We start from the raw sequence: 27456 nt of genomic DNA on the forward strand, positions 1-27456 counted from the left end.
TGGCCGTACGCCCTTCACAGGCACCTTCTGCTCATCCATGGCGTAGAAACACAATGCGGTGGTGACATTAATTGCCTTCCTCTTATGCTTCTTAGTCCTATTTGAGATAAACCCAGCTTATACCCTTAGTCCCAAGTATGGTGCACATATGAATTGGCCAGATTTCATATAGCAGCATTTTAAACTTTTGCCTTTTTCTAGTCATTTTCTTCTCCTTCTTAAGCTTGCAATAAGAAATGGCAGTCTTAATTCTGTTTTAATACATTTATATGTGATTTTTTTCTCCCTGTCTGAAAGGAGCTGCTACTAAACTCATCTGAAAGGATTAACATTACTGTTACTTCCACATGTATTAAAAAACTAAGTAATGTTCATGTGTATATCACAGGCGGAAAGTTTACCCAAGAGTTTTTCCCCCTGCATGCCTCAGACCACTGATAGTTTGTTCCTCTTGTCACCCCAAGCAGGTACTTTCTGCTAAGGCTCCTTTTCTTTACTTCTTATTTTAAGAGTTTGCAAGAGATAGTTTTTCAAGTTCTGATGTGGTGGGTTGCTTGACACACATATTGCATGTGTGAAACTACGGTTAGAGAAACAGGAGGGTTTACAAAACATACAAGGCCTCAGGCCTGAGAGCTGTGACAATGAGCTAGTCCACTCCTTGCCACAGCCATACACCACCTAGGTGGGTGGCATTCAGGAATCTGAGACCTTTTCAGCTGGCAGCTCTGAGGTAGCCAGGAGGGCTGTCTGGGCACACCCTGGGCTGTGGGGGTGGTAGCAGCTCTCTTAGTGCACTATCCTGAGTTTGTTCTGCTTCCCTAGATGCCTACACTGAAGATGACCTTATGCTCTACTGGAAGAATGGGAATGATTCCCTAAAAACAGATGAGAGGATATCGCTGTCCCAGTTCCTGATTCAGGAGTTTCACACCACCACAAAGCTTGCCTTTTACAGCAGCACAGGTGGGCAACCAGAGCACCTGCCAGAGAGTGCACTGGGGGAAGAAGGGGGTGCAAACTCTTGACCTTGGCTGTGGAGGATTGTCCACAGGTTCTCTCTGTGTCCCATCAGACCTGCCTCTTTTCTATACCAAGTTGGCTGTCCCTGCCACACACTTCCATCTTAGTGGTCATGTAGTCTGGAAAGACAATCCCTCTTCAAGATCACACCAAGTCTTAACTTGAATTAAAGTCTCTGATTGCATAGGTTATATTTTCTGGAAGATACCAGCCCGAGAGATGCTTTGACTTTGATAGCTGGCTCAGTAAGGAGTTGTTTCTGTAAATCGCAATGATCTGCGGCCATTAACTGTTTTCATAAAAGAAAATTAGTCACTCTCCCCCTGATGCAGTATCACCCTATCTGAAAGTAGTCTGATGTTGGTGTAACTTCTCTTTTTCATTCTCTCTGTTTCACAGGGTGGTACAATCGCCTCTATATAAACTTCACTTTACGCCGACACATCTTCTTCTTCCTGCTTCAAACCTACTTCCCTGCCACTCTCATGGTCATGTTGTCCTGGGTGTCCTTCTGGATCGACCGACGAGCAGTTCCTGCCAGAGTCCCGTTAGGTAAAAACAATCTTGTAGTCAGGAGACCTGAGAGACAAAGGCTGCAACCACAGCCTTGACCATCAAGATGAAATCCCCGGTGCCATGCACTGCCCCCACACTGCCTTGAGGCACGGAAATCAGCTATGCCACACACGTGTGCCCCAGGAACAGGGCATGTGTCCCCTCATGATACAAACTCTCCACATACTCTGCAGTGCCAAGAGAGTTGCTTTCCGTGTTTGCACAAGATGCACCTGGAATGAATCAGAGAGCAAATGTCCCACCTGCTTTTATTGCTCTAAACAGAGACAGGGCACGTGTGTAGCCAAGGTGTCAGTATCCTTCAGAGACTTCAGTGAGTGAGAAGGTGAAAATCAGTATCAGCAGCCCTGACAAAATTTCAGCTTATTGAGTTTTGCTAGAGGAGGCAGGGTGGAGGTAACACAGTTGAACCGTGCCGTGCAGTTTTACTTGTTAAATGAGTTTGCACTGCAATCTGAGGGATTCAGCTTCCCCTTTTGCAGCATCTTTCAGAGAGATGAAGCCATATGTCACAGGAGTCACCATAGGAGCAGAACTGTGATACGGATGTAAATCTTCTTCTAAAGTGGATGCTTTGCCCTCAGCAAAGTGCTGTTTGTTTTTTTGCAGATTCTGAGCTCAAGCTTGCTTCCTCTTATTCCAGGCAACACGCCTCAGGATTTTATTTATTCTTAAAATCTTATTCTTCAGTGGAGAGATTATAGACAGACATAATAGAGACAGCAGTAGGGTAGTTTTTCATGTCTGAAAACATGAAACAGCACCCATTGCCTCGAGACATCATTAAAAGATGGGGGCCATGGCTTTTTAGAAGATGCAGGCACTGCCTTAGCAGTATTTTTAGCACCTTGGTACTCCTGTGAATTCAGTCCTTTGTGCTTATATACATAATTTCAACTCCCAAAGTAATCACTAATGTGACATAATTAGCCCCTGAAATGAGAGGGCCATGGAGAGGCTCTCTCAGAGCCGGGGTAACGCTGAACTACAGGGGCTCCTGCCCTTCCTCATGTGCCCATTGTGTGTGTAAGATGGGACAGCACTGCCTAGTGGGGCACCATTATTCCCTGATTTTGCTCCAGTGAAGGCACAGAGCAGGTGTGAGAGTCAACTGGGGACTTCTGTGACTTCCCATGAAGGAGGACTTCCCAGGAGAAGTCCAGCATAGAGAAGACACGGGGGAAAACAGTGAAAGCAGCAGCTTTGCTTGTGTCCATGCTGCAGAGGGGTGGAACTAGAAGCTGAGACACTCAGAATCATAGAGTCATAGAACGTCTTGAGTTGGAAGGGGTCCATAAGGATCACTGAGTTCAAATCCATGTACTTGTACTCCTGCAGGGACTGTCCTGCGCCTGGAATGGGGTGCAGCCAGCACAGGGTCAAAGTGCTGCTGCCTGGCCAGGGGGTAGGAGGTTGGTGGTGTGGTGAGGAACCAGACTAGCAACACCCTGTGAACAGAATTAAAGCTGTGCTCACCAAACAGACAAGAAAACCCCAGTTACAAATCAGGGCTGCTTGGACCCTCCTTAGACAGTGAAACCCATTACCCAAATGTGAAAAAGATACTGCAAGATAAATTCAGACGTCAGGAAATCGTAACCACTGCTATATTTGTGATGAGGAGCCTGGTTTGAAAGTGTCTTATGGTCTCTTCTGCTGGTGTATTCCCAGGGATAACCACCGTGCTGACCATGTCCACGATCATCACTGGGGTGAATGCCTCCATGCCTCGTGTTTCCTACATCAAAGCAGTGGATATTTACCTGTGGGTCAGTTTTGTGTTTGTGTTCCTCTCGGTGTTGGAATACGCGGCTGTGAATTACCTGACAACGGTGCAAGAGCGGAAGGAGAGGAAACTGCGGGAGAAGGTGAGGTTTTTTATCTGCAATGTCATTTTATTGCCCCTGGGAAAAGGTGTGGCAAAAGTCTGGAAATGTTCAAAGCTTTGCAACTGCAGTGTGCTGCTCTCAGCTGCCTGGGGAGAACACAGTGCATGCAAAAAGACACCAGCAGTGAGGCATTCCAGGTTACAAAGCTTTGTGACACAAAGCCCACGCCAAGCTCACTGCTCTTTCTTTGGAGTCTGAGCACCCTAACTCCCTCTAGGTATAGATGTATATAGTATACCTGGATAGATGGCATAGGTTTTAGGATTTTACCTTTAAATAGTTTTTTATACTGAAGATTAAAACGTGTGGATAGAATCAGTTGGATTCTGCATTTTGAGTTTCAGGTGACATGACAAATATCCCCCACTTTTGTCTATGCACAATCTAAACTTATACAATGGTCCCAATTTTCTCATTTTGCCCTTGTTACATTAAATTTGAACTAAAATTTCAGCCTAAGGTCTCTCCAAATGGGGCAGGCTTCGTACATTCCTTCTTGTGGTTTCCCTCTGTCCTCCTCTCTGATTTTCTCAGCTGCAAGGTGCAGGTCCAACATTTATTTACACCCTGATACCTGTGCCTAAGCCAAAGGAGCTTTTCCACAGACAGCCCTGCTCTCTCCCTGACTGCACCTGTGCTTTGCAGACATGGTAGTGGAGATGGAAAAAGCTGCTGTGCAGCTCCACCCTCTCGCTCTCCCTTTTGCATCCCAGCAGCCTGAATTCCCCAGGCCTTTCCCCTCCTCTGTGGGATGGAAGGAGGAGAGGGATGTCTGTGACTATGTGGACACAGCTCAAACCCTTGCTGCCCCGTCTGTGCCCGCAGCCTGCCTGTGCGTGCAGCCTACCTCAGCCCCGGGCCATGATGGTGGACGGCAGCTACAACGACGGGGACGTGAACGAGCTGGGGCACTTCATGTCCGAGAACGGGGACAAACAGGACCGGATGATGGTGCAGCTGGCGCTGGGCTCGGAGAGGGGCTCGGCCAGGAGGAAAAACCAGAGATACGTCAGCATGCGGATCGACACCCATGCCATTGACAAGTACTCCAGGATAATATTCCCTGGGGCATACATTCTATTTAATTTGATATACTGGTCCATTTTTTCGTAAAGATTCACAACTTCTGTAGTCACAGAGCATTGTGACATTAAATGAAAGTACAGTCTCACAGGCTAACAGAAAGAAAATAGAGAATTGTTTTAATTGGAAGGAAGATTGATTTTTTTGCAGGATTTAATTTTTTTTTTATCAGAGGCAACTCATCTGTGGCATAAATAATTGTGGAAGTTTCACATGTCAGCAAAATGTAGGATATACAATCTAAAATTTTATACTTATTTAAAGATGTGCTATGTTCCTTCTTGTGCCTCACAGGCCACTGTAAACTATTTTAACAAGTGACTATAATTTCCAATTGCTTATATATGGTGCATCCTCCATTTTGTACCCCAGAAATCCTAATTCTCTGAGCACCTGAGTGCATGCATACATCTCTCAATTCAGCAGACTGACCACATTCAATACCAATAAATACAAGAATATGCAAATACTTGCATGTTTGCAGAATGAGGTCAGAAATGTTAATTACAAACACAAACTACACAGTACTGGAAAACGCTTTGGCAAGGTTATTGATGGCTACATCTTGATTTCACAGCTTAATCCATGACTCATTAGCAGTACTGCACTGACAGGTCCACATAGCAATACCTTCAGACTTGTGCTTTTCTTAATAGTATTTAAATAATGGAAATATTTCCAAACTGTTTTGACTAAGTTTTAAAAATATGAGTTGCAATGTACATTTAATAAGGAATGAACAAAAGCCAGACTTCCTGCAATGCTAACCAAATCCTCTGGGAAACACAGGAGTTCTCCTTGGATCTGCTTATTTGGGTCACTGGTAGTTTTGCTCTTGAGTTTCCTGGGAACAGGTTTCTCTACAAAATGATCCAGTGAAGACAGTCCATTGTCTACAAAAAAAAAAAAAAAACCCAAACTATTTCAGGAGAATCCTTTTTCCTCTGATATAGTCTGGGCATTACCAGTCTGTATAAGCCTGAAAACCTGTTGCAGCCTGCAATGCCAGTAGTAGTTGTACTCGCTTCCAGGAAAATCCAGGTACATCTGTTTGTAGTAAAAGCATAATAGAAAGGTGCTCAACAGCTGACGAAGCAGTAGCAAGGACTTCACAAGAGACACCATGCCAAAACCTTTGGAATTAAGTAAGAAAACAGCTTCCGCCATAAGACAGCAGCTCCGCTGCAGACACAGGTACAACTAACAGGATCTGCTTTCATGCTGCATTGTCCCCCAGCATCCTGCAGCCCACCATGCCTCAGAGAAGGCTCAGCACCTTCCAAGGCAGAGCAAGGGGACACAGCTGGAGCTGGGGGCAGTTGGCACTGACTTAAGTCCCAACTCTCCAACACTGTCTGCAGAGCAGCCACTCAGTGTGAATACTCCATATGGAAAAGGCAGAATCTGTCACGCAGAAGTGATAAAATAGTTCAGGAAAACAAGAATCAGTTGAATGGAATCAGGGGCCTTTACAACACCAGCAGCACCAAAGGTGTCTCAGAATTGTGATCATTCAGTTGTTCTGCTGCCATGTTATACACCTATGTCCACAAAGCTACCTGAGGGTTTGCATTCACAGGACTTTAAACACACACACGCTTTTGCACACAGTTGCAGAATTCACTACTGCCTGCACAGCAGATACTGTTGTGTTTTACAGGTGGGGCTGATCTGAGCATCAGACCAAAGCAGTTGTGACTCCAAAAGGAGAGTGAATCTTCTCACATGACACCTGCCCTGGCCTACCTGTTCTGTCACTCTACCATTAGGCATGTGACACAGTCATTGCAGTTGTTTGAACACTGCTGGTTGTTGTTTTTATTTCCTATGTAAATAAATGTTACATAAACATACTCAGTTTTTCTTACAACTGCTAAAATTGTACCTGAAAAACTACCTACACTCATCTCACAGCTACACTCCATAGGTAAGGCAGTAAAACCACAAAAGCTAAAAATCATTGAAAGACACACCCACTCATAAGATAGTTCTACTAATTTCTACATAGGTTTTTTTTTCACATGCACATATACTATCATACCTTCATTCTATCAAGTCCCCTTCATATCATATTATTCTCCTGTAAGTTTTTTAAAGAGATTAAAAAAATGCCTTTTTTTTTTTTTTTTCTTAAAACCTGTAAACATTTCAGTCAAATGAAAGTAAAAAGGTCACTCTGGCAAAAGCAGATGAAAGGTTGACCACCAGGTTTGCCCACCCTACCTTACCCCTTATTCTGATGGCACCTTTCCCCACAAATAGCTCCAAGATTTCTTGGGCAAACTTGCACAGGAATGTACTTAGATTCTCAGTATTGCAAGAACCCATTTATTCCTACAATTTGAGAATAGCATGAACAGGAGTGCCAGATTTTATAGTAAGCTTTTCAGCTCCATAAGAAGCTTAATGTTCTGTAGTTTGCTGCAGTACAGTACATTCCTTTATAGACTCATTAATCTCATACTACATACATTATTTGGCATCTGATCAGTATATTAAGGGAGATTTTGAAGATACAAAGGGGAGCTGGACTTCTGGCTTTCAGTGGGAACCTGGTTTCTAACTTCCCATACAATTTTTCAGAATTTCCCTTTCAGCACAACTCCCTAAACTGATACCCCAACCTCAGTGTTTGGATTTACACGGTTAATTTACTTGTGTTTTATCTGAGAAACTCTAGTGCCTTTCCAGTCTTATATAAATGTGTATATACATGTATTCTATAACTACAGGATATGTCATATACAGTCAGTATTTGCTATCAGCAACTGTACTCATTAAACATATTTACATACACACTTTTTAGCTTTTAACCTTTCACTGTATGGGTTTTGTATCCAGTCATTGACACTCTGCTCCTTTCCACTTAAGGAAAGCAGAGAGGTTTGTCTGCTTTTGTTTATTTCTAGAAACACCCCAAGTCACAATAAAACTTCGCGTTTGTACAGCATTACGTGTTTTCTACCTTCAAAAGCATGATCTCCATGAGTTTATACATGTATGTAAGACCTTTTTGCTCAGGACCTGATCCAGATGAATACCAAATGTCCTTAAATCTGGTAGGGCTGGAGAGGCCCAGGGTTTCACAGGCAGGCTCTGATAAGAAGCCTCATGCATACTCCAGATCACCACGATGATGACGCTAAGCTTTTTATCTCAGACTTGTGTACATTACAGTCCTCGGTCCTCTTGCTTTGGGTAATAATCTGCAATTTCTTTGAGATTAACCCAAAGCCCAGCCTGGAATGAGGCTATTTACAGAGGGCAGGTCTGTGTGTATTGTGGATAGACACAGGTTCCATCTGTGAGCACATCTAGCTAGGTTCTAGATTTGGAGGCTGAAGCCTTTGATGGCCTTTAAGGATGATGATAATTATTGATAGGGTGAAGCAGCAAGGAGGCAAACTTCAGTCTGCAATTGAGAAGCTGCAAATACCCCACCCCTGAGAGTGTTCAGGGCCAGGCTGGAGTAGGAAAAGAAATTATATGATTCTGTGAGTAGTGAGAAGGCATGAAGAACTAAAGGGTCTTCTAAGCTCCCTTCCAACCCAGACTATTCTGTGATTCTCTGAAACTCTAGAGCTATCATAAACAATAGCACCATATTTTTACACTGTCCTCAACCATGTGGGCTTCATTAGGACTGAAGCATTTGGCTTCTCACTTTATTTTTAAATAAGGACATTAGATGCAGTTGTAGCTTGAGAAAAATCCTCAGGACATTTGCCAGATACTTTTGGCTACCATTAGTGCCTAGAGGAATCTAAATCAGCAGCAATCTTATCCAACTTTGGCTTAGCAGAGTTTGGGTAAGAACACTTATGCAGGATTCACTTTTGCTCTGTAGTAAGAACAAAATGTGGGGGGCAGCAGCAGCCAATGAAAGAGTCTGGTGGACAACGGCTCTGTGGAAGGCTGCTATCTGCAGGACAAGGAAATTGCAGATCTCAGGGGTAAAAAGGAAATAATGTAGACTGACTTTTTCTTTATTTCAAAATTATTTATTCCTAAACATTTTGCTCTAAATAAATGTATGTTTCAAGGAATGCTGTTAACAAGTTATGAGATCATTCAATGAATACTAGAGTTCGACAGCTTTTGCGTCGTGACTCTTCCTCAGAGGAACACAGTTCTGGTCCTTGTGATTGCAACGGGAGCAGGTACAGAGCACTCACAGTGGGGGGAAACGATTATAGAAATAAGATTGACAAGAACATTAAACTTCTTCCCACTTACGGCTTGAAGAAAGGCTGCTGGGCTCTTCTACACCAGGAACACAGCAGGTTGCAAGTTCTCTCCTCCAAATATTTTCATAAAAAATAAACCCATCACATTTCATGTTTCATTTTTTGTTTTGCTTTAAACCACGTCTATCTTTTACTCAGGTTCTAAGACAGATACTAAATAAGGAAACACAGTAACTTGGTAGGTGGGCAGAGGCTTTAAGTTCTTCAAAACATCTGGACATAATCACCTCATCTTTTCACAGCTGTGACTTGCCATCAGCTGTTCAGAATAATTTCAGCCATTACAGTTCATCACCTCCACATTTTGATTAATTACTTATAATACTATTCCTGACAAATATTCCAATATTCTTAAATTACAAACAGCTTGGGGAAGACTGCAGTTAGGGCAACTTAAAAAGCATGCCAGATATTTTCATGTGCATGTGATTTATGAGCACAAATGACTGAAAATCAAAGTTTTATTCCCACAGGAACCAAGCTTCTCCCATCCGTAGTATCACTGTGCTAGCAAAATCGCAAGGTTAATTCCCAAACTTCTTTAGTTCAAGAAGGAACATTCTGAGACAAACTGGAATTAGCTCACATGGGGAGTTGAGAAAGAAGACTGAATGAGGATTCAAGGATTTGGCAAATGAAGCCAAGACTACCTTGACCACGTGTTGGCAATAATCCCACTTCAAACTGAAGGCTAGACTAGCTTTAGCCTAACAGAGGTCCTTCAGAGATCACTCACAAGCTCACATTCCTACTATTCTATCAATTCCAGCATGTTTTAACAGTTAAAACAGCCCTAAGATTATAAAGACTAACATTAAATACTGTGTTTGAAAGGCATTAACCCTCACAAATGCAGACCAAAATGGAAAGCTTAAAACACCCTTGATCTTACATAATCATAACTAGGAGGAAAAAAGAAAAAAACTCAAACATGCTACTCGAATAAAACCATGCAGCATCCCAATATTAAGCAAAGAAAATTCAATCGCAATTAAATTCCTTTATTAATATCAACTCATCTTTAATCAGTATTTCAACCCCATTTTAATTCCAGCAATGATTACAACAAAATGAAGATATGGTTTTAGTTCAGAGAAGTTTAATTAACTGATCTTGGATATGATGCCACCAAGAAGTCTGGACAAAGAGAACTGAGAAGCCTCTAATGTACATCAGCTTGTAGGAAACACAACACCACAGCATGTGCTATCTATGTGGGATCCAAACACTCCATCTTAAAAACAGCAAAGCAATGAGTTAAGCAGTTCATGCAGGAAGAAATAAAAACTCATATGCGCTAAGGAAATCAATGCACTAGCCTGTTAACCCAGGAGATATTAATGAATTGCAATTGTGTCCAAGAACTGGCAAGGCAGACTGTAAATTAAAAGTTAAGGACAAAGTTCCTTTGACAAATATTAGAACAAATTTCAGCTGGATTTATTATTCAACTTACTATCCTGGACATACCTATCGCTCAGAGTCCCACCTTCATCTCTTTCATGCATCCATCCAGGAGAACTTGCTAATGAAAGCAAGGACGCTGGTGTAAAATTAAAGTGAAGAACTCAACAGACTATAAATTCTGAATAGAATTTTAGAGTTTACAATTTAGACACCGTTAAAAAAAAAAAAGGTTTTTGAAAGTCAGTTACTCTGACTTCCTGCCTGCCTTCCTTTCTGAAGCTTACAGTAATACCTGTGCTTAGGAAAACATTAATCACCAAGTTGCTTTCTCTCTCCATCTGTCCACTGACTTATTTTCTGTGTACTCACGAGATCTTTAACCAGTGAATTAGAAGACATCCTAATACCTCTGGGCACACAGAACACCACCTCAAGAAAATTGCAGTATTAATGTCTCTGGGAAGCAAAAAACCAAGGATTAAATGGACTAACCATGCAACACACAGAAAGGACAACTGGCAAGACTTAACAGATCTGCTGCTTAGGACATGGGAACAAACAGGTTAAAGAAGGCAGTTACTGCACCAGCAATCCTCACTGCAAGCTCCTCTGAGCTTACTAGAGGGGCTTGCACGCAACCACTTACTGCTTCATGGCACCACACTTGGAGCTTTGTGACAAAGATTTCCACTGGTTTAGCTAAATTTATACACCTCCTTCAGACCAATTACACTAATGCAACACCTCATGTGGACACCTGTATTGCCTCAGAGCAGAATTTCTGCCACAGTAGTTTAAATGTGTTAATTTAAACAAATAAACATTTAGTTGCTTCCCAATTTTGTGATCCATAACTGCTCCACAACACCTCCAAAATTTTTTAGGAAGAAAATCAGTGCATTTCAGGACAATCAAGCTTTACAGATTTCATTTCCAAAAACAGTTCTCTTCCATTTCTAGAAGCTACTATTATCAAAACCAGGTATATTTCCAAACATAGCCCCTTCTCTCCAGTGAAACCAGCTCATGTTTTAAATCTCCATCTTGTGCCAAGAAAAGTGACTGACCAGAAATTTCATAAAAGCTTCACAGATCAGATTCAGCGTATGATCACTGAATGAAAAGTGCTTATTTTAGAACAGAAAACTGCCATACTTCCTTTATAAGGAATATTACTATAGCACTAAATAGCAAATCACTGACAAGGGATCTAATCACTATAATTTATTCAACACAACACTGCTAATTAAAGACAACATATTTCAGATCTCTGTATGAAATTCATCACCATATTGAATACAAACATTACAGCTAGATGAAATTGCACATTTTTGAGAGCAATTATACTATTTGCTTCTCCTAAAGTCCAAATAAAATAAAAATATCATTTCTTCAGCTATGTATTTGCTCAGCCCCTACTGGGATTTAAATACAGCATTTCCATTAAGTCAGTCCTACTGAGAAAGTTTTAATGAAGTTTAGTGTGATGCACATGCTCCTACACCGACACCAGATCCTTTTTTAGGTTCTACTGGATTTACTTGCTCCTCTTCTTTCAGCTTCACTTCTCTAAAGTCTTCCCTGACTTCTTCTAACAGACCTGGCTTGAAAATGACATCCAGTGCTGTCATTGCCAAAGCTTTTGCTGTGCGCAAGGCATAGAACTGAGCAGTCTGTGACCCTGCACAAAAAGAAGTAAGAGGAATTTCAGGTTGGATTACCAATGTTTAAAACACTTGCTTTCTGCGTAAGACATATTTTATAAAATAAGATCTGTAAGTTTCAGCTGCAAGAACATTTTCATAGACATCAACTTGCATGAAGTATACCGATTTTCCCATGCCTCAAAACATTTTTTTCACTTGCGAGTACTTAATTTTCTGCTACTGATATAAACAACTAAGAGAACAGGAAAGTGAGTGTTCACATTGCGCTCTGTAGAAAACGTGGAGCTTTATAAGGTAGCACTATTACGTTTCCAAAGTATTGTGTTTTAGGAGTTAAAATGACTTCTATCTTTTGGCTCACATTTAGAAATTCTTCTGAATATGCTGTTATGGAGAATCCTTCTAATTTCTTTTGTCTACATAGTACTATCAAATCAGGCTCTTAGTATGAGGAGTGGTCATAATACCCATATACATGTAATCTTAAACACCAACACAAAAATTCTACATTGTCAGCATTTTCTGCAACTCTACTATTAATGTTAATTATTTCAGGGTCTGTACTCAGCTCAGACCACATCATGCTTGACAAAAGCAACCTTGTTTCTATAAGGTATTCACATGCAGCCAGTTTCAGATCTAGAACTTAAGACTTTTAAACATTTACTATGCAGTAGCTTTCAATACCAATGAAACTTGGGAAAGTTTTAATTCTCTGTAATTTGAAATATTTCTAATTTCTATATTTGCTGTAGTAAGCAGTCAGCAAGCAGTCTATACAATGCTTAAGGATTCCAAATATAAACCCCTAACCCTTTTCACTTCCACTCACCTGCAGCTTCTGTGTACTGCTCAGTATGATTCAGTGCATCAGAGCCAATATAAAAATAAGGATGAAGCCCAGGGACCACAAATGTGACATTTCCAAAGTCCGTGGAACCTAGAACAGCATAGAGATTTTCTTAATGAAAAAGCGTTATGCAGTTTTGAATGCTGTAAGAAAATGCATGATAGGGATTCTTTCCAGCCCATATCTAAAATGGAATATCCTTTGCCCCAAATACTAGAATAAAAACAATCCTAATGAGTCATTACCCATACAAATATCTCCTGTCACCAAGGTGTTTTCCCTAACTAACCATCTTCAGGTGCTGCTCTCCAGTGCACTTCTGATCAATGATCAGTTACTGGACTGCAAGGAAGATGTATCAGCATGTTCCTATTCCTTTTACTGCTCATTTTTTATCAAGCATCTCCTGATAGTAAACTGTTAATTCAGAAACAGGAAAGCTGCAAACCTTGGGAGTTTCAGGCAGTTCAGCTATTACCCTGTTAGAGCCCTTAGAACTAGGCCCAACAATTCCTACTTCTCACCAATATGCAAATATTCAGCATTCTGTAGGGCACTGAAGTAGAAACTACTCATCTTGAAACAAAAACAGACTGAGGGCAGCAGTTTTTTCCCCCATATGTTTTGATTATTCTCAGTTATGGAAATCCTAATGGCACAAGCACCCCTGAAATAAAATCAGAACTAAACTCCAGACAAAATGCTAGGGCTTTGCAGACAAACATCTGATACCAATACTGCAGATTTTAATGATGATTCCTTCATGCCTATCACTTTCAGTATGTTATCTAGCACCTATCTCACAGCCTTATCTACTTAATGATACCATCCCAAAGTAGAAGATTTTTCATAGTAAATCGTCCAAGAGTTTACAACTACATCCCAAGTGCCTTTTTTTTCACCCAAACAAGCAATCCCCTCATTATTTGTTAAAATGACATTTCGGAGCTGGGGAAATCAACATACCAGTTACTGTGAAATCCAGATACCAGAGTAAGCATTGTTTTGTAGCAGGGAAAAATAGGGATGATGCACTAAGATCTCACTTAACTTTTTGGGGCCAGAGATTCAAGAATTGGTTTCTTTAGCAATGGTGTATAAAATGACTGTTCCAGAGATTTAAAATTAATTGAAGCACATCAGATAGCCTCTATATAGTGATACTTCATGATGAGAAGATATTGCTAATGCCTTAAGATTTAATAATTAAATGATTGAAGAATACAGATTTTATTTGGAAGCCTATAGGTAGTGAAAGTGAGTCCACAGAGCCTACGTTATAAGGACAAGAGTTTGCTATTTACTTTGCTTACAGATAATGGAAACAGCAAAGCTTGTTCAAAAACATCTCTTCCCATAAATTCAGGATGCATTTGAAGAAAATCCAACTCTTGGCACAGCAACAAGTTAATTTAATTTCCAGTAGTCTGCACTACTGATTCATTCTTTGCTCAACCTGGACCGACAAACCAGTAGTTGTGCATACTCCAGACTAAACCAAGGGTTCTAGACCTGCCTTACTAAGTCCCAATACATGAACTGCTGCAAACTGTGTTGCCCTTTTCCCTACTCTCACTCAGCAAACAAAACATTAGAAATTTCACTCCATCATAGCTCTCGGTCACGTCATTCCTCCTAAATTTATATCCATATTCAATGCACTACCAGTCAACATGTTATTTTTGCTGAATAGAAGGGATTTAAATTGGGTACTTTCTAGTAATATGGAGAGGCAAAATCCACACAGCTTTTAATAAAAAGGTGACAGCTAAATCTTCTCCTCTATCAGAAAAAATGTTACATCCTTTAGGGGAATAACATAGAGGTATGTTTAGAACATCAGGTGTTCCAATGGTTTCCATACAAACATCTGAAATTGTATGCTTGCTAGACACGTACAGATTGGGATTCCTTCTAGAAGCATCAATAATTGCAGTTATCAATGCAATACACATAATCCTGCACTATCTTCAACAGAGAGATATTGGAGTTTCAGCCTCTTAAAAATATATCCTGAAGCCTCTTCAATCACTGAATATTTAATGCAGTCAGTATTACCACAAACATGATTCCAAGAAATGTTTAGATACAGTCCCAAGCTTCAAAAGTGGAATTTTCAAAACCACCTATAAAAATACTAGACCTTCTTAAGATTTTCTGTATCAGTCTTGTGTACAGGAAGCCAATGAACCTCATGAATACTAAATTTTGAGCAGACTAAGTTATCACATGTGTGGGTGCCTCAAGTAAGGCATGTTTAACTAAGCCATCTGCTTTAGGAGATTATGGATATCCTGTAGTAAAGCCACCCTACGACCAGTGGAAGGAGAAACAGGTGCTGGCACCTGGTCCAAGCTAGCTCAGTTTCACATTATGTCACACCACCCTGGCTATGTGCCCAGCGAGCAGAGCTGTGTGGGGCACACCCAGAGTCGTGTGATTTGCTGTACTCAAGGAAGCCTTGGTGATGCTTATCTGCCTAGAGCGATACCTGGGAGCAGACCGACACTAATACCCATGCAGAGGTGGCAGCGAGTACGCTCATCTCTTAACGACTGTTCTGCTGCACAGACATGGAGAAGCAACTGAGCTATCTTCCTTCCCTTTCAACAGAAGAAACTGATATCCTAAAAGAAAACATTGAAAACCACATGAAAACTAAACAGAAATAGAGGTCTTGAAAAAGACGACACAAAATACTCAACCCCCCCAGAAAAGGGTAGCATACAAAGTTCCACTCCTATGGCTCTGGAGACTGTGCTGTGTTATCTCTCCTGAATTCCCACTGCAAATATTCAGAGGAGAAGCTGTGGAAAGAAAATTCAGTAAAACCTGCTGCAGTGCGAGATAAAAAAGCAATTGCTCAAGCACATTTTGACATCTGACATGCAATTCAAAGACAGGACAGCCATACAGGGAATGTTGGTTTAAGCAAGTTAATAGTTAACATTTAGCATATCATGTAACTTACATATGAAAGCCCTATTGCAACTGGGTGTCTGTGCAAAGTTCACTTCAAGTCCTCTGAATAAATGCAAGATCACCAAAATTCGTGATCATCCTTATTACAATGGTTTGGAGGAACCAACTAGCAGAGCTCCAGAAAGTTGCACTACAGTAAACATTTTAAGGTTCCTCAGCCCCTATCTTTGGCTAAATGAGCAAAGTAGTAAATCTTATTTGTATTACACTGAAGAAAGAAGGAAAAAATCTGCCTTTAGCTATAATTTGGTTTTAAACACAAGACAATGAACCAGTGTTAAATTTGGAGGGGAAGTAAGCAATGGGAAAAAATCCATTACCATTAGATACCAAGAATACCATTAGATACAATGGTTCCCCTACCCACAAAAAAAAGGTTGGAGAGCTGTTCCTAAACACCAAGTTTGTCCAAACTCCGAAGATAATCTGCATTTAATATAGAGAAGATAAGTACCACAATCAAACTAGTAACTTTCTACTCAGAACAGTATTTTCCTTCTAAGAGAAAAACCTTTAGCGTGAATGGAGTAAAAATGTTCATAAATACAATTAAGATCAGTAGTTAAGGCTAAAAGTATGAGCAGAAGTTGAGACTTGAACAGAGCTCCTGTAGGAAGAGTCTGAAAAAAAGCGTTAAGGATAACAAGAAACCCACCTAAGCATTCAAGAATTCCCATTTCTGTTATAGCTCTGAGATCAAAAAAGTTAAATCATTTGAGACATAGTCAAGACCCAGAAGAGAACACCTACTTGAAGAGCACCCTTTGGAAAACTAATCTATTGAACTCACGAACTAAAATTAGAGGCATGTAATTAATTACCTGTTAATGAAAAGATTAATTAGGGTGAGTGAGATGCTTAAACTTCCATTTATAAATCTCTCCAAAAACTGCCTCTAAAATAATTGTTAGATTCTGGTAGACTTGTTTATATGTAAGCTTGGAAAATATTACTAAACAAGGTCTAAAAACAAAGTCTCATCCCTATTCATAGCAATCCAGGATTCTGTATTTTAAAGCCACAGAATCAGACAATTTATTACACATCCTGATGTTCTCAGAAATACTGCTCTTAGCTTTCTGTCCTTTCCCCAAACCAAACTGTTTATTACTTGAAATACTTTCAGAACAATTATCAATAGGTGTTTACTGCTTTTCTTACCTGTTCTTAGCTTCTACAACAAATACAGAAACACAGGCCAGCTTTTACAGAGCTTCAGCTTTGTAATTTGGCTTTTTCTTCTGACCAAACTGTGTTTAACTTAGCTCTATTTTGTTATTTTATACACTTGAAGGTTGATCAACCTAAGCTTAAGTCACAAGGAAAATGCAGGTGGAGTTACCTGACAAACCATTCAAGACAGCATCTTCTGATATAAAATCTATTCCAAGCTTCTTTCCATTCTCCTTGTAAATTTTCTGCAGGCTCTTATTTGGAAGCACATTGTAGTAATCATTTTCACCACCTTTTATTTCCACCTAGACAAAAACCCCAAATTATTTTAAGTTTTTTGCCAGTGTAAACCAGTTCAATGTAAACAATCTGAAGGCCAAAAAAAACCCCTCCATATCCAGACTTCAAACCCAAGGAAAAACAGACATAAATGCTAAGTTTCTTTCAAAAATACAACATTCTGCCAAATATTATCCTTGATCAAAACACAGCTGGTGTTCTGTTCAGTTTCAACAAGACAGAGAAATTCCAGAAGCAAGGATTTCAAAATGTTCTCCAAAACCAGAAAACAAGTATTTCCTGTAACAGTGTCTTTTGCCTGCAGGTACTACTAAACTACATAGAAGTAAATGTAGGCTTTTATCAAACTGTATTTTACCTTTTCTTAGAATGCTTCCAATAATTACAGCCCCATTCATGAAATGGCTTCACACAAGTAAGAAATTTGAAAACACATGAAAAAAACCTATCAATGTCAAATTTCAAAAGAGATCTTAACTTTCATTCTGCATAAATTGCACTTTCTGAAACCATTTTCTAGATCTAGGGAAGGGGACATGGTAGGAAAACAACATCTAATGCCTCAAATAGACTATAAAAGTGACATGCTAATATTGACATACCCTGAACCTATTTGTTTTGATGATCACATACATTTTTTTTACAGCTGAATTAGTTATAAGCCTGTAATTAACAGAGCAAGTAGAACTATCTATTTTAGCAACACAAAACAAGGTAATCATATTGCTTGAACCAGCTAGAAGAGACACACTTCCATTTACTAAAAGCAAAAGAAATGAGAATGCTTATTGAAAAATCACTCAGTTTTTCACATTTGGTTGCTACATGAGCCTGCTATTTAATGGGGCAATGGACCTAATGACCAAGAATATGGGAAAAAAACAGACAGAAGACCCAATACCTGTTTTGCTTGTTTCTACAGGTGAGGTTTGCCATCAAGCCTCCCAGGTCTCTGAGCCTAGCAGCACTATCTGTAGGATAGAAGCATCACCCACAGCAAAACAAAAAGAAATTACAGGGCACTTAGAGAAATTGTATGTACATGGGATCAGGCAGGAGGCATCGAAGGATGCAGAGTAAGAGAAGTAAAAATGCAGACTGGGAGCTATCATTTTTTAAGTGTCACTGAAACAGAGGGATGTTCCAGCTCACTGAACCAGAGCTAAAGGTCACATCCTCTTGAAGGGCCAAGAGGAGGTCCTTGAAAACTACACACTCCTCAGACCATCCTATCCTCAAGTTCCCAGAGGGATTACACAGCAAATAAATCCTCCTAGGACTCATACCCAGGCTCATGAATCACAAGGTGATTGTAAACATCCAGCATACAAGATGGAACTCACTTAAAAGCAGATAGTGCATGACCGAACCTAGCTTTGCATGACAACATGTCCGGCTCAGATGACACAACACATACAAGCTCCGAGTGTTTACAACCAGTGGCAGAAAATACCACATTGCTTCCTGTTACTTGTAGCACTCATCTGCAACCAAGACTGGTGCCATTAGTGTTTTAGTATTTTTATAACTGATGTAGACAACCCCTGTGAGACCACATCTGGTTTTTTTTGTTCAAAAAACATCTGTGTTTGTTTTGTTTCTCCTTAAATCAAGACTGGAGCTAGGCCAGGGGAAGGCCGCCAGAATGATTAAGTGGAGAACATGACGTACAAGGACAGGCTGGAAGAACTTGATCTGCTGAGCCTCCACAGAACAGAAGGTTAGCAGGGCATCTTACTGCTGGTCTAGAGTTACCTGATGGAAAGGGTACAGACAAGGCAGAACCCAACTTCTCAGATGTCAAAGTGATGCAACAAGAAACAACAAAGGAAATTCTCACTGGATACAACAGAATCACAGAGTGGTTGATGTGGGAAAGCCCCTACAAGAGGTCATCTTGTCCAGTTCCCCTGCTCAGTCAGGGTCACCTAGAGCTGGTTGCCCAGAACCATACTGAGCCAGCTTTTGAATATCTCCAAAGATGGAAACACTGCAACCTCTGCAGGCAACCGGTTCCAGTGCTCATGTAATTGCAGCAAACATTAGGAAAGTACTTGTTCACCAGGAGGCGGGTAGAGCACTTGTTGAGAGAGGTGGTAGAATTTCATCCTTGGAAGTACTCAAAAGTCCACATGGCACTCAGCAACCTGCTCTAAGAGGTCCTGCTCTGAACAGAGAACTAGACCAGATGACCTCCAGAGGTCTCTCCCAACACAGATTCTTCTAGGATTCTCTGGCATTCTATTTATAAACCAAAGCTTTCTTTCAGGCCACAAAGCAACGGAACAGCAAAAAGTATCTCAGTAATTTAGTTTTACTTCGGCTAAACACTATGCAGGCAAATAACATAAACTTTGATTTCCTGTTCTGGTCTGGGTAACAGAAACACATGACAACGAATATATTCTTACCTTGCACCCTGTGGCCAGTGCTGCAGATTTGAAGCAGTTCTCAACCTTCTCTGTCAGAACAGAAAGCTCTTTCCTTGAAGGAGCACGCAAGTAAAACTCCAGTTCAGTGTAAGAAGGAATGATGTTAGGCTTCACACCACCATTTTTTATTACACCTGCAGAAGGGGAAAAGTCATGTTGTCAGTGTTAAATGCAATTGCTTGATCTTCAGCCCTGTCATGAAATTCCCCAGTCAAGAACTATAAATACATAAACAAAACCAACAAAATATCAGCTGAGCATGAAATACAAAGAATGTAAAAAATGCAGTATGTGGACAAAGTTTCTTCATCATGTCAGATTAAGTGGAAAATGTACATGTCTTTCAGCACAATCTCACAGCATTCTTTGGTTAGACATCTGTTTTAAATCCCAGAGTCAAGCCAAACTAGCATTTCTAATTAATCCCCTAAAATTCAATGCATTGGAGTCATAAAGCAATCTGTCTGCTAACAAGAAAAAAGAAATGCTGTAAGGGCTAACTTGGACTCCAACTTTTAAACATTTCCTCAATTAGAATGTTTCCCACTTACTTTGCAAGCTTGAAGAAAAGCTGAGTAAATTGCATTTCTCAGCCATACTGGAATAATGTGTGTATTGTAGTGCACAGTTAATTAGATTGCTCATATTAATTCTTCAGAAATATTGGAATGTATAATACATGCAGCTTTATTCACAAGTGCAGTTTGAGTTGAAAGTGCTCCCTCAAGGAAAAGTGTGATTGACTACATCTTTTACCATTATGGTATCAAAGACATTACCATAAAAGACAATAATATTTAGCTATTTCGACAAGAAAACATTGTGGATCCCCAGCTGTACATTAGATTTCATTGCACTAACAGCTAGATGCTTCCAACAGGCTGTTTCCCTGGCTTCCTACACTCAAATTCTTGTATGTGGAATTAGATTTGTTTTCTGTAGTACCTGAGAAACTTCCACCTTAAATGGAAATATTGCAGAAGTTACTGATATGTGTCACTGAGGCCTGAAGAGACAGTATCTATGGGATGCAAATGGACAACAAAACTTTACTTTTGGTGCAGAAAACCTATTAAGATTATGAACTTCACCTCCAATCTCAAATACAGTCAAAATAAAAAACAAAGTAATGAATTAATCCAGTATCAGTATTTGTCCGTAACAATAGGAACAGCTCAGATGAGAGACATAGACATCACAGGAAAGGAAGCAGTGAGTATTCATGCAAATTTGCACGACACATACCCATAACAAGCTTTCTCAGAACAAGCAGCTTCATGAATAAACAGCTTTCACTTGTCCTGTCCAGCACAATTGTAAATGGAACTGGAGAGAGTCTGAGTAGGTCTACAGTTAAATTTCAATACAACTGCAATATGGACTGGACAGCAGACCTAGATTAAAAGTAGGCTGCCTGCACACTATTAGTAGCACCCAATTTGCCCTTCTGGATGGAAACTTTTTTTTTACAAACTGTTTAATACAACTTCTTGAGCAGGAAAAAAAAAATCTACATTCCTGTTTTTCAAGGGGGCAACATATACTCCATTCATAAGCAGGGAAGAAAGATAACAGCAAAATCTCAGATAAACTCAGGACAACAATATTTCAGTACATGAAACATTGGTTAGAAATTCCAGACTTCAAGCAATGGAAATTATTTCAGCTTTTGTTAGTGGGTTAACACTACTATTTTAGGATCACTTAATTCAGCCACTGATTATACTGCAAGTCTACAACATGAGATCTCCTACACAATGTTGTAAAGAAAGCATTCCTAAAATTAAATCTCATTCTGGCTGCTTGTCCTTTCCCAGAAGTATTTTAAATATTTCCACATTGAAAACCAGGTTTATGACAGCAGTTTTATCAACACAGTAATTTCAGTTGTGCTGCTGTTCAGGAAACATAACCTCTAGAAGGCTTGCTTAGATACTTGGATTTTTTGCCAATATTACCCATGTAGCCTTTATAAACTATGAAGAAAGCAGTATTTAGGGGTTTAGGCTTAGATTCAACAGAAGACTTAGGCATCTTCAACCTTAAACCTGCAACACATGGGTTGCAGACACCAAAACTCTTAGTTATGTGCCTTGTTTTCTACAGAGAAATAGCACACAGAGGCTGTGCCTGCTGTCTGAAATTCACTTGGGCATGCTGCACAGCAGAACTGCAAACAGCTTCATCTACAGTCAAAAGGATTAGGACTCCATCCAGATATCCTGGAGAGAAACACATACTTGTATTATATACAGCACAAGCAGCCAAGACACATAATGATTAGCTCAGAACTTCTGGAAGGTTTTTTAGCTCATAACAAGTATTCCAAATAAACAGCTCTACATTCAAAAGTCCTGTAGAACTGGATTAAGAACCAAGTTTCTTAATTTCAACTTGGAAAAAGTTGTGTTGGGTGTAATAAGGAAACCTGGATTTATAGCTAAAGGGCAGCTTCATCTCACCTTTTGAACCGTTCTCACTTTACAGATAGAAATGCATGACCTTGAAGGAGTATGAGCCAAGCTTAATAGTTAATGTCTTACTGCAAAATGGCCTTTCTAATCCCAAACCTACTAGATATTAAATATTAGAATCCAGTGAACATCTAGTTGATTGGGCTACTAATCAGAACTATAATCTTCTGCCATCACCTTTTTTGTACCTCGCCAAATAGATTTCATTGCAGACCACGAGACCTTGCCAATAAATGCCATCTAATTAATGGAATATCTACCAAAAAAGCGATGCAGTAAGTAGTACTTCACTGTTTGGAAGCATTTAATCTTACACCCTTGCAAATCCACATATATACTAAGGAGTTGAAGATCATGTACCAAAATAAACTTAGAACTTTTTTCTTTCTTTCTGAACTGCAACTTCAAGACTTAAACTTTGTCTAGCCTTCACCTGGGCATCGGAGTCCCTTTTCAAATCTGACCTTTCAGCCTATTTTCAGCAGTTAGTTCTGGACACTGACATGATTTTAAAGACTGCAGACACACCATTTAAATGAAATGGTGCTGTTTCATAATATTTGAAGTGACCATACTAATTTAGTGCTTTAGTGCAATACTTTGGAATGTGTGATATTCTATGTTAGTACTTCAACGGCCTAAACTCTTACTTGCTGGACATTAGGTTTAATGAAGATCTCACCATGAACTCTCCAGGTCGGTTTCATTTGCTGTCTTAAAACAGACAGATTGTTGTACGCAAGAACAGCAGCATCTAATGCATTAACTCCTTCCCAAGGATAAGCAGCAGCATGAGAAGCTTTTCCATAGTATTTCACAGTCACGCTAGGAAATAAAAGGCATTGCTTATTTGTTTCTCATTCAGTGAAAAAAAAAATCTTTGAAATAAAAAAGTTCCTTTTGTTCACACAAATGTATGTTATTTAAATTTTGTGCAGCATAACACCAAACAATTACCTTGCACTAGACTGTTATATAGTTAAACTATCTTTGCAGAAAAACGCTGAAAGATTTCTAGGAAACCAACAAAATGTAATGATACCAAGAGCCAGTCAGGCAAGGGAGTTACTGGTAATATACCATTATGTAGCCTTTTCCTGAAGAGTACACGTCTCATATACTAATTAAATTTCTCCAATGCTTTTTTTATACTACCTGACTGTTATGAGACTTAAAGTTACTAACACTCTTCTCAGAGGATAACAAACCCTTTTCTCTGATTCAGGATTAGAATCTGAGTGTCCTAATTCTCATCAAATAAAATGTGTACAGTATGTAAAATAGCAAAAGCATGTACGATCACATACAACTCGTGTCTAAATAACAAAAGTCAAGTTTTACAACCATTTATCCAGCTATGACCAGACTAACTCACTTGTACCTCCAAGTTGGCACTTGTACCTTAAGTTGGCACAAAGGCCAACTTAACCAGTTATCCTGAAGTGACCTCTTGTGCTCACAACCATGCCACAGCTTCAAGTTAACACCAGCACTTAAATTCTGGATGGTAAAGAGAGAGACAATGCAGTGTACTGTTGCAACAGGAAACATCTCTTACTACTGCTGCAATCCAAATTAAACATGCCTTTTTCCATCTCCACTGATCTTCCAAGACAATCATAGAACCCATTCCCTAGACTGAGTTTCATTTAAAATTTATTATCATTAAGAAATACAAGGAACTTGTCCATTAATATCCCAAGTATTAGACTGCAGCCCTTCAAATCAACTCGCAAAGATCCCTGGAAATTCTCAAAAAAATGGAAAGAAGGCAAAGTACAGCAAAAAGTCATGCTGCAATGTTTTTTTCCACAAGAAACATGTGTTTCTTATTAAAAAAAAGTTATTTCAGCATTCCTTTACTTGTACTTCTTTTGCTACACAAATGTCAGAGATGCTCAGGAAAACGCAAGAGATTTTGCAGAACACCCTAAGCCAGTTTAAGAATACCAGCAAAAGAATGTAGATCCTGTTTGACCAACAATAAATAGGCTGATTAAGTGAAGGGCAAGTGAGTAAGAATCAGCAAACTTTGGCATGTATTCACTAGTGTTAATCTTATTTCAGGCACGAGCCAGCTTTCAGAATTGCAGACACAGCAATACTAGCAACTTAGAGATCACCAGTCCTTAAACTCCCTGCAAACAACCAAAGATCAATTACAAATTAGAAAAACTGTCTTTCTACCTTTGAAACCTCATAATTACATAAAACATGACAAACTCAGTATTTCAGGCTTTTGGAGATATTGTTTCACTCAGCACTTCAATTCCACGCGCCTCCTCCACATTCGAAGGTTTAAAGGCTATCTAGGACTTGCATCCTACTGCAGATCTTGATCTCTGAAGAGAGATTTCCAAATCTTACTGTATCAAACTCAAAAGGTTATTGCAAGCAGAAAGACAAAACTACCATTGAAAACTACATCTTGAAGATTATAAATATAGTCTTAAGGTAAAGTAAATGCAAGTTGGGCTAAGTCTTGAAGGAGATTACAATAACCAGTTAAGACTCTTTAGAAAAATGACAAAAGAATATAGCAGAGAACTGGCCAGGTAATGAAGATTAACCCCGTCTGTTTTACCATTCCACTTGGCAGTAACAGAAGCAAATTATCCACTGGAAACAGCCCTAGTAAAAGCAAAGTGGTCAGTAAAATCAACCATATCAAAGCTGGATGGTAGCACAACAAGCTGAAAACAGTTCCCAGTACACCAAGTCATAAATGAATGGAAAATTAGTTATTTAAATAATTCAGAATTTAGTCTGAGACAGCCAAATGTAATACTTGAAAAAACTGTTGCAGTGGAGGGAGTTTACTAGCAGGGTCTCTGCAAGGTAAGACCCTGGGATCAGGAATCACATAACACATAAAACGTAGGAACAAAACCTGCTGGTAGACTACTGCTGGGACACTATGGAAACAGATGTTTGTAACACCAAAGGAAGAACAACATGGCCTTGCAGACTGGTAGAGCAAGAAAAGAATGAAGCTCCAAAGTATTCAAAAAAAATAATGTACTTAAAGACCAAGCATTTGCCTAAGAGTTGATTGCTTGAAGATGACTGAAGATGAAGTCCCAAAAGGGCCAGCTGTCTCCAAAATTATAAGGAAACACTACGGTCCCTGCATCAGCTGAGTAAGATCTACAGAAATTGCACCTCATGTACTGTATACAATTCTGGGGATGCACATCCAGCAAGGTGTACTTTAAGACAAGTCAAGTGACTCAAAGTACAAGTGAGCCAGTGCTGTCCATGAACATCAGGGCTAATCAGAAGAAGACAAGGTATAATTTTCAAAGAGTTACATGGCTGGCAAAAAAGGCAGCTGTGTGAGGGTAGGACTGTTGTCCATCCTTACACTGGGGACGAACACGAAGGAAAGACAGGAACTACTTTGGATCAAAACCAAAAAGTTGATGTGAGAGTTAATACACATAACATGGCCATGACTAAATTTAGCGTGGAAGTTACTACAAATCCAAACTTCGGTCAGGCTAAACTGGCCAGTTCTTTTCAAAAGGAGGAAGGCAAGCCTGAAACACCTTCCAAACTGATTAAAATGCACAGTGGACCACATGGCTGGCACCCAGGAAAGCACAGAACTATGACCCTTGAGACCCTGCAGCTGCATCTTTAAATTCTACTTTAACAGATGGCATAATCACAAGCATGTTTAACAGAAACGCCTAGAAACATCAGAACAAATAACAGATTTTTGGGATACATGGAAGATTATCTCAGAGCAGTCAGGGATTTGAGCACTAGGCTGAACACAGCAGTTTGAAAGAATGGCTCAGAGTGCCATTCCCTAACAGTAACCTGGCTCCTTAGCTGACAGCAAATACCTTTGTCTGAAGGGCACCTGCAAGGTTCTGGGTTCAGCCACTGCTAAAGCAGGTTCCCTTCTCAGGAAGGGGACAAAAGGCTAGTAACAAACCACCTCTTTCCACCTGAACCCCCCCACTCACTCATGCTCGGCCACGTCGGGCAAGTAAGCCGCGTTTTCTTGCGAGGGGTGCGCCATGAAAACCACATCCAGGCCATCGAACGCTCCAGCCTTAATCAGGTCTATTTTGCCTCCTCCTTGCTCTTCCGCGGGCGTCCCCAGCACCGTGATCTGCAGCACAAACGCACAGAGTCAGTCAGGGGCTGTCAGGGAGAGTTCGCCACCGCTCTCCCGGCAGGGCCCTCACCTGCACGGCCACGGGCTCCGCCAGGCTCTCCAGGGCGGCCTTCAGCGCCAGCGCGGCGGCGGCTCCCACCTCGGCGATGAGGTTGTGGCCGCAGGCGTGTCCGAGCCCGGGCAGCGCGTCGTACTCGCACAGGAAGGCGACGCGGAGCGGGTCCTGTGGGGCCGCCGTGCCCCAGTCGGCGCGAAAAGCTGTGCCCAGCTTGTAGCGCGGCTGCACGGCCCAGGCGGCGCCGGGCAGGTCCCCGCCGGAGAAGAAGCGGGTCAGGGCGTCGTGCGCCTGGTGCTCCGCGTACGCCAGCTCGGGACGGCTCCAGATGTCGCGGCTCAGCGCACCCAGACGCGCCGCGTTTAGATCCACGCTCTCGCACGCCCGCTGCTTCAGCGCCTCCAGCGCGGTGGCGGGACCGCTCTCCGGCGGCTCCTGCGGCTTCATGAGGCCTCGGGAACACCGGTCCCCACCCGACCCGAACCTGCCGCCCGCACCTACCCTCCGGCCTGACACCTGCGCTGCCACCCCCTTTTATCGCCTCTGCCGCGCCGCGGGGCGCGATGGGAAATGTAGTTCGTGATCCCGGCCTGGCCTGGAGGCGGCGCCCAGTCGGAACTCCTCGCCCCAGCGTGCCCGGTGTGGCGCCCCCGGCCAGCCAGCGGAGTTTCGTGGGCCCGCCCGTAGCCCGTGCTGGCCGTGCTCCCGGACACCGCTCGCTCGTTCCCCTATTCCCCCGGCAGTGGGATCGCGGAGAGATCGGAAGGATAAAAGGTAGAAGACTCACGAGCTGAGATAGACAGTTCCATAGGGAAAGCAAAAGCCAGGCACACAAGCAAAGCAAGGAATGAATTCAGTGCTTCCCCTGGGCGAGTGGGTGTTCAGCCATCTCCAGGAGAGCAGGGCCCCATCACACCTAACGGTGGCTTGGGAAGACAAACGCCATCACTGCAAACATTGGCCCCATTCCTCCTTCTTCCCCTGCCTTCTATCCATGATGCCACATGGTCTGGAATGTCCCTTTGGTCAGTTTGGGTCACCTGTCCTGGCTGTGTCTCCTCCCAAGCACCCCCAGCCCCCTCCCCAGCTGCACAAAAATCAGAAAAGGCCTTGGCTCTGTGTAAGCCCTGCTCAGCAATAACAAAAACATCTCTATGTCATCAACCCTG

The 27456-nt window shown here is 41.1% G+C and overlaps 2 protein-coding genes across 6 annotated transcripts in view; one reads left to right on the top strand and one right to left on the bottom strand.

The window, feature by feature from the left end:
* The window catches only part of LOC309586216 (gamma-aminobutyric acid receptor subunit rho-1), a gene marked incomplete at both ends in the record, with an annotated part of 29077 nt that extends 24476 nt beyond the window's left edge, over positions 1-4601 (top strand). For both annotated transcript variants that reach the window (XM_082302839.1, XM_082302840.1), the window contains 4 exons: positions 826-966; positions 1423-1575; positions 3271-3467; positions 4314-4601. In XM_082302839.1, coding sequence (XP_082158965.1) covers positions 826-966; positions 1423-1575; positions 3271-3467; positions 4314-4601 — 779 coding nt within the window. The remainder of the gene's footprint in view (positions 1-825; positions 967-1422; positions 1576-3270; positions 3468-4313) is intronic.
* A 5197-nt stretch (positions 4602-9798) lies between these two features.
* PM20D2 (peptidase M20 domain containing 2) lies at positions 9799-26791 on the bottom strand. 4 transcript variants are annotated; one of them, XM_082303270.1, is made up of 7 exons: positions 26303-26791; positions 26078-26226; positions 22786-22928; positions 19609-19763; positions 17067-17202; positions 12725-12832; positions 9799-11906 (listed from the first exon to the last, which is right to left on the bottom strand). In XM_082303270.1, the coding sequence occupies exons 1-7, from the start codon at positions 26732-26734 to the stop codon at positions 11704-11706; spliced, it is 1326 nt and encodes a 441-aa protein (XP_082159396.1). In that variant the 5' UTR covers positions 26735-26791; the 3' UTR covers positions 9799-11703. The 4 variants fall into 4 exon arrangements, 1 of the variants encoding a protein (XP_082159396.1); XR_014227371.1 differs by having other exon boundaries at positions 11865-11906; positions 12725-15369; XR_014227372.1 differs by having other exon boundaries at positions 11865-11906; positions 12725-15549.
* Between the last annotated feature and the right edge of the window lie 665 nt (positions 26792-27456).

This window comes from Coloeus monedula (assembly GCF_965178545.1).
Source record: "Coloeus monedula genome assembly, chromosome: 2".
NCBI lineage: Eukaryota > Metazoa > Chordata > Aves > Passeriformes > Corvidae > Coloeus > Coloeus monedula.

Excerpts from the sequence above, each read along its gene's own strand:
- PM20D2 (XM_082303270.1), bottom strand. The coding sequence starts at position 26,734 with ATGAAGCCGCAGGAGCCGCCGGAGAGCGGTCCCGCCACCGCGCTGGAG. Across the intron at positions 26,227-26,302 it reads CGGAGCCCGTGGCCGTGCAG|ATCACGGTGCTGGGGACGCC; the intron begins GTGAGGGCCCTG and ends TTTGTGCTGCAG. Across the intron at positions 17,203-19,608 it reads CACTGGCCACAGGGTGCAAG|GTGGAAATAAAAGGTGGTGA; the intron begins GTAAGAATATAT and ends GTTTTTGTCTAG.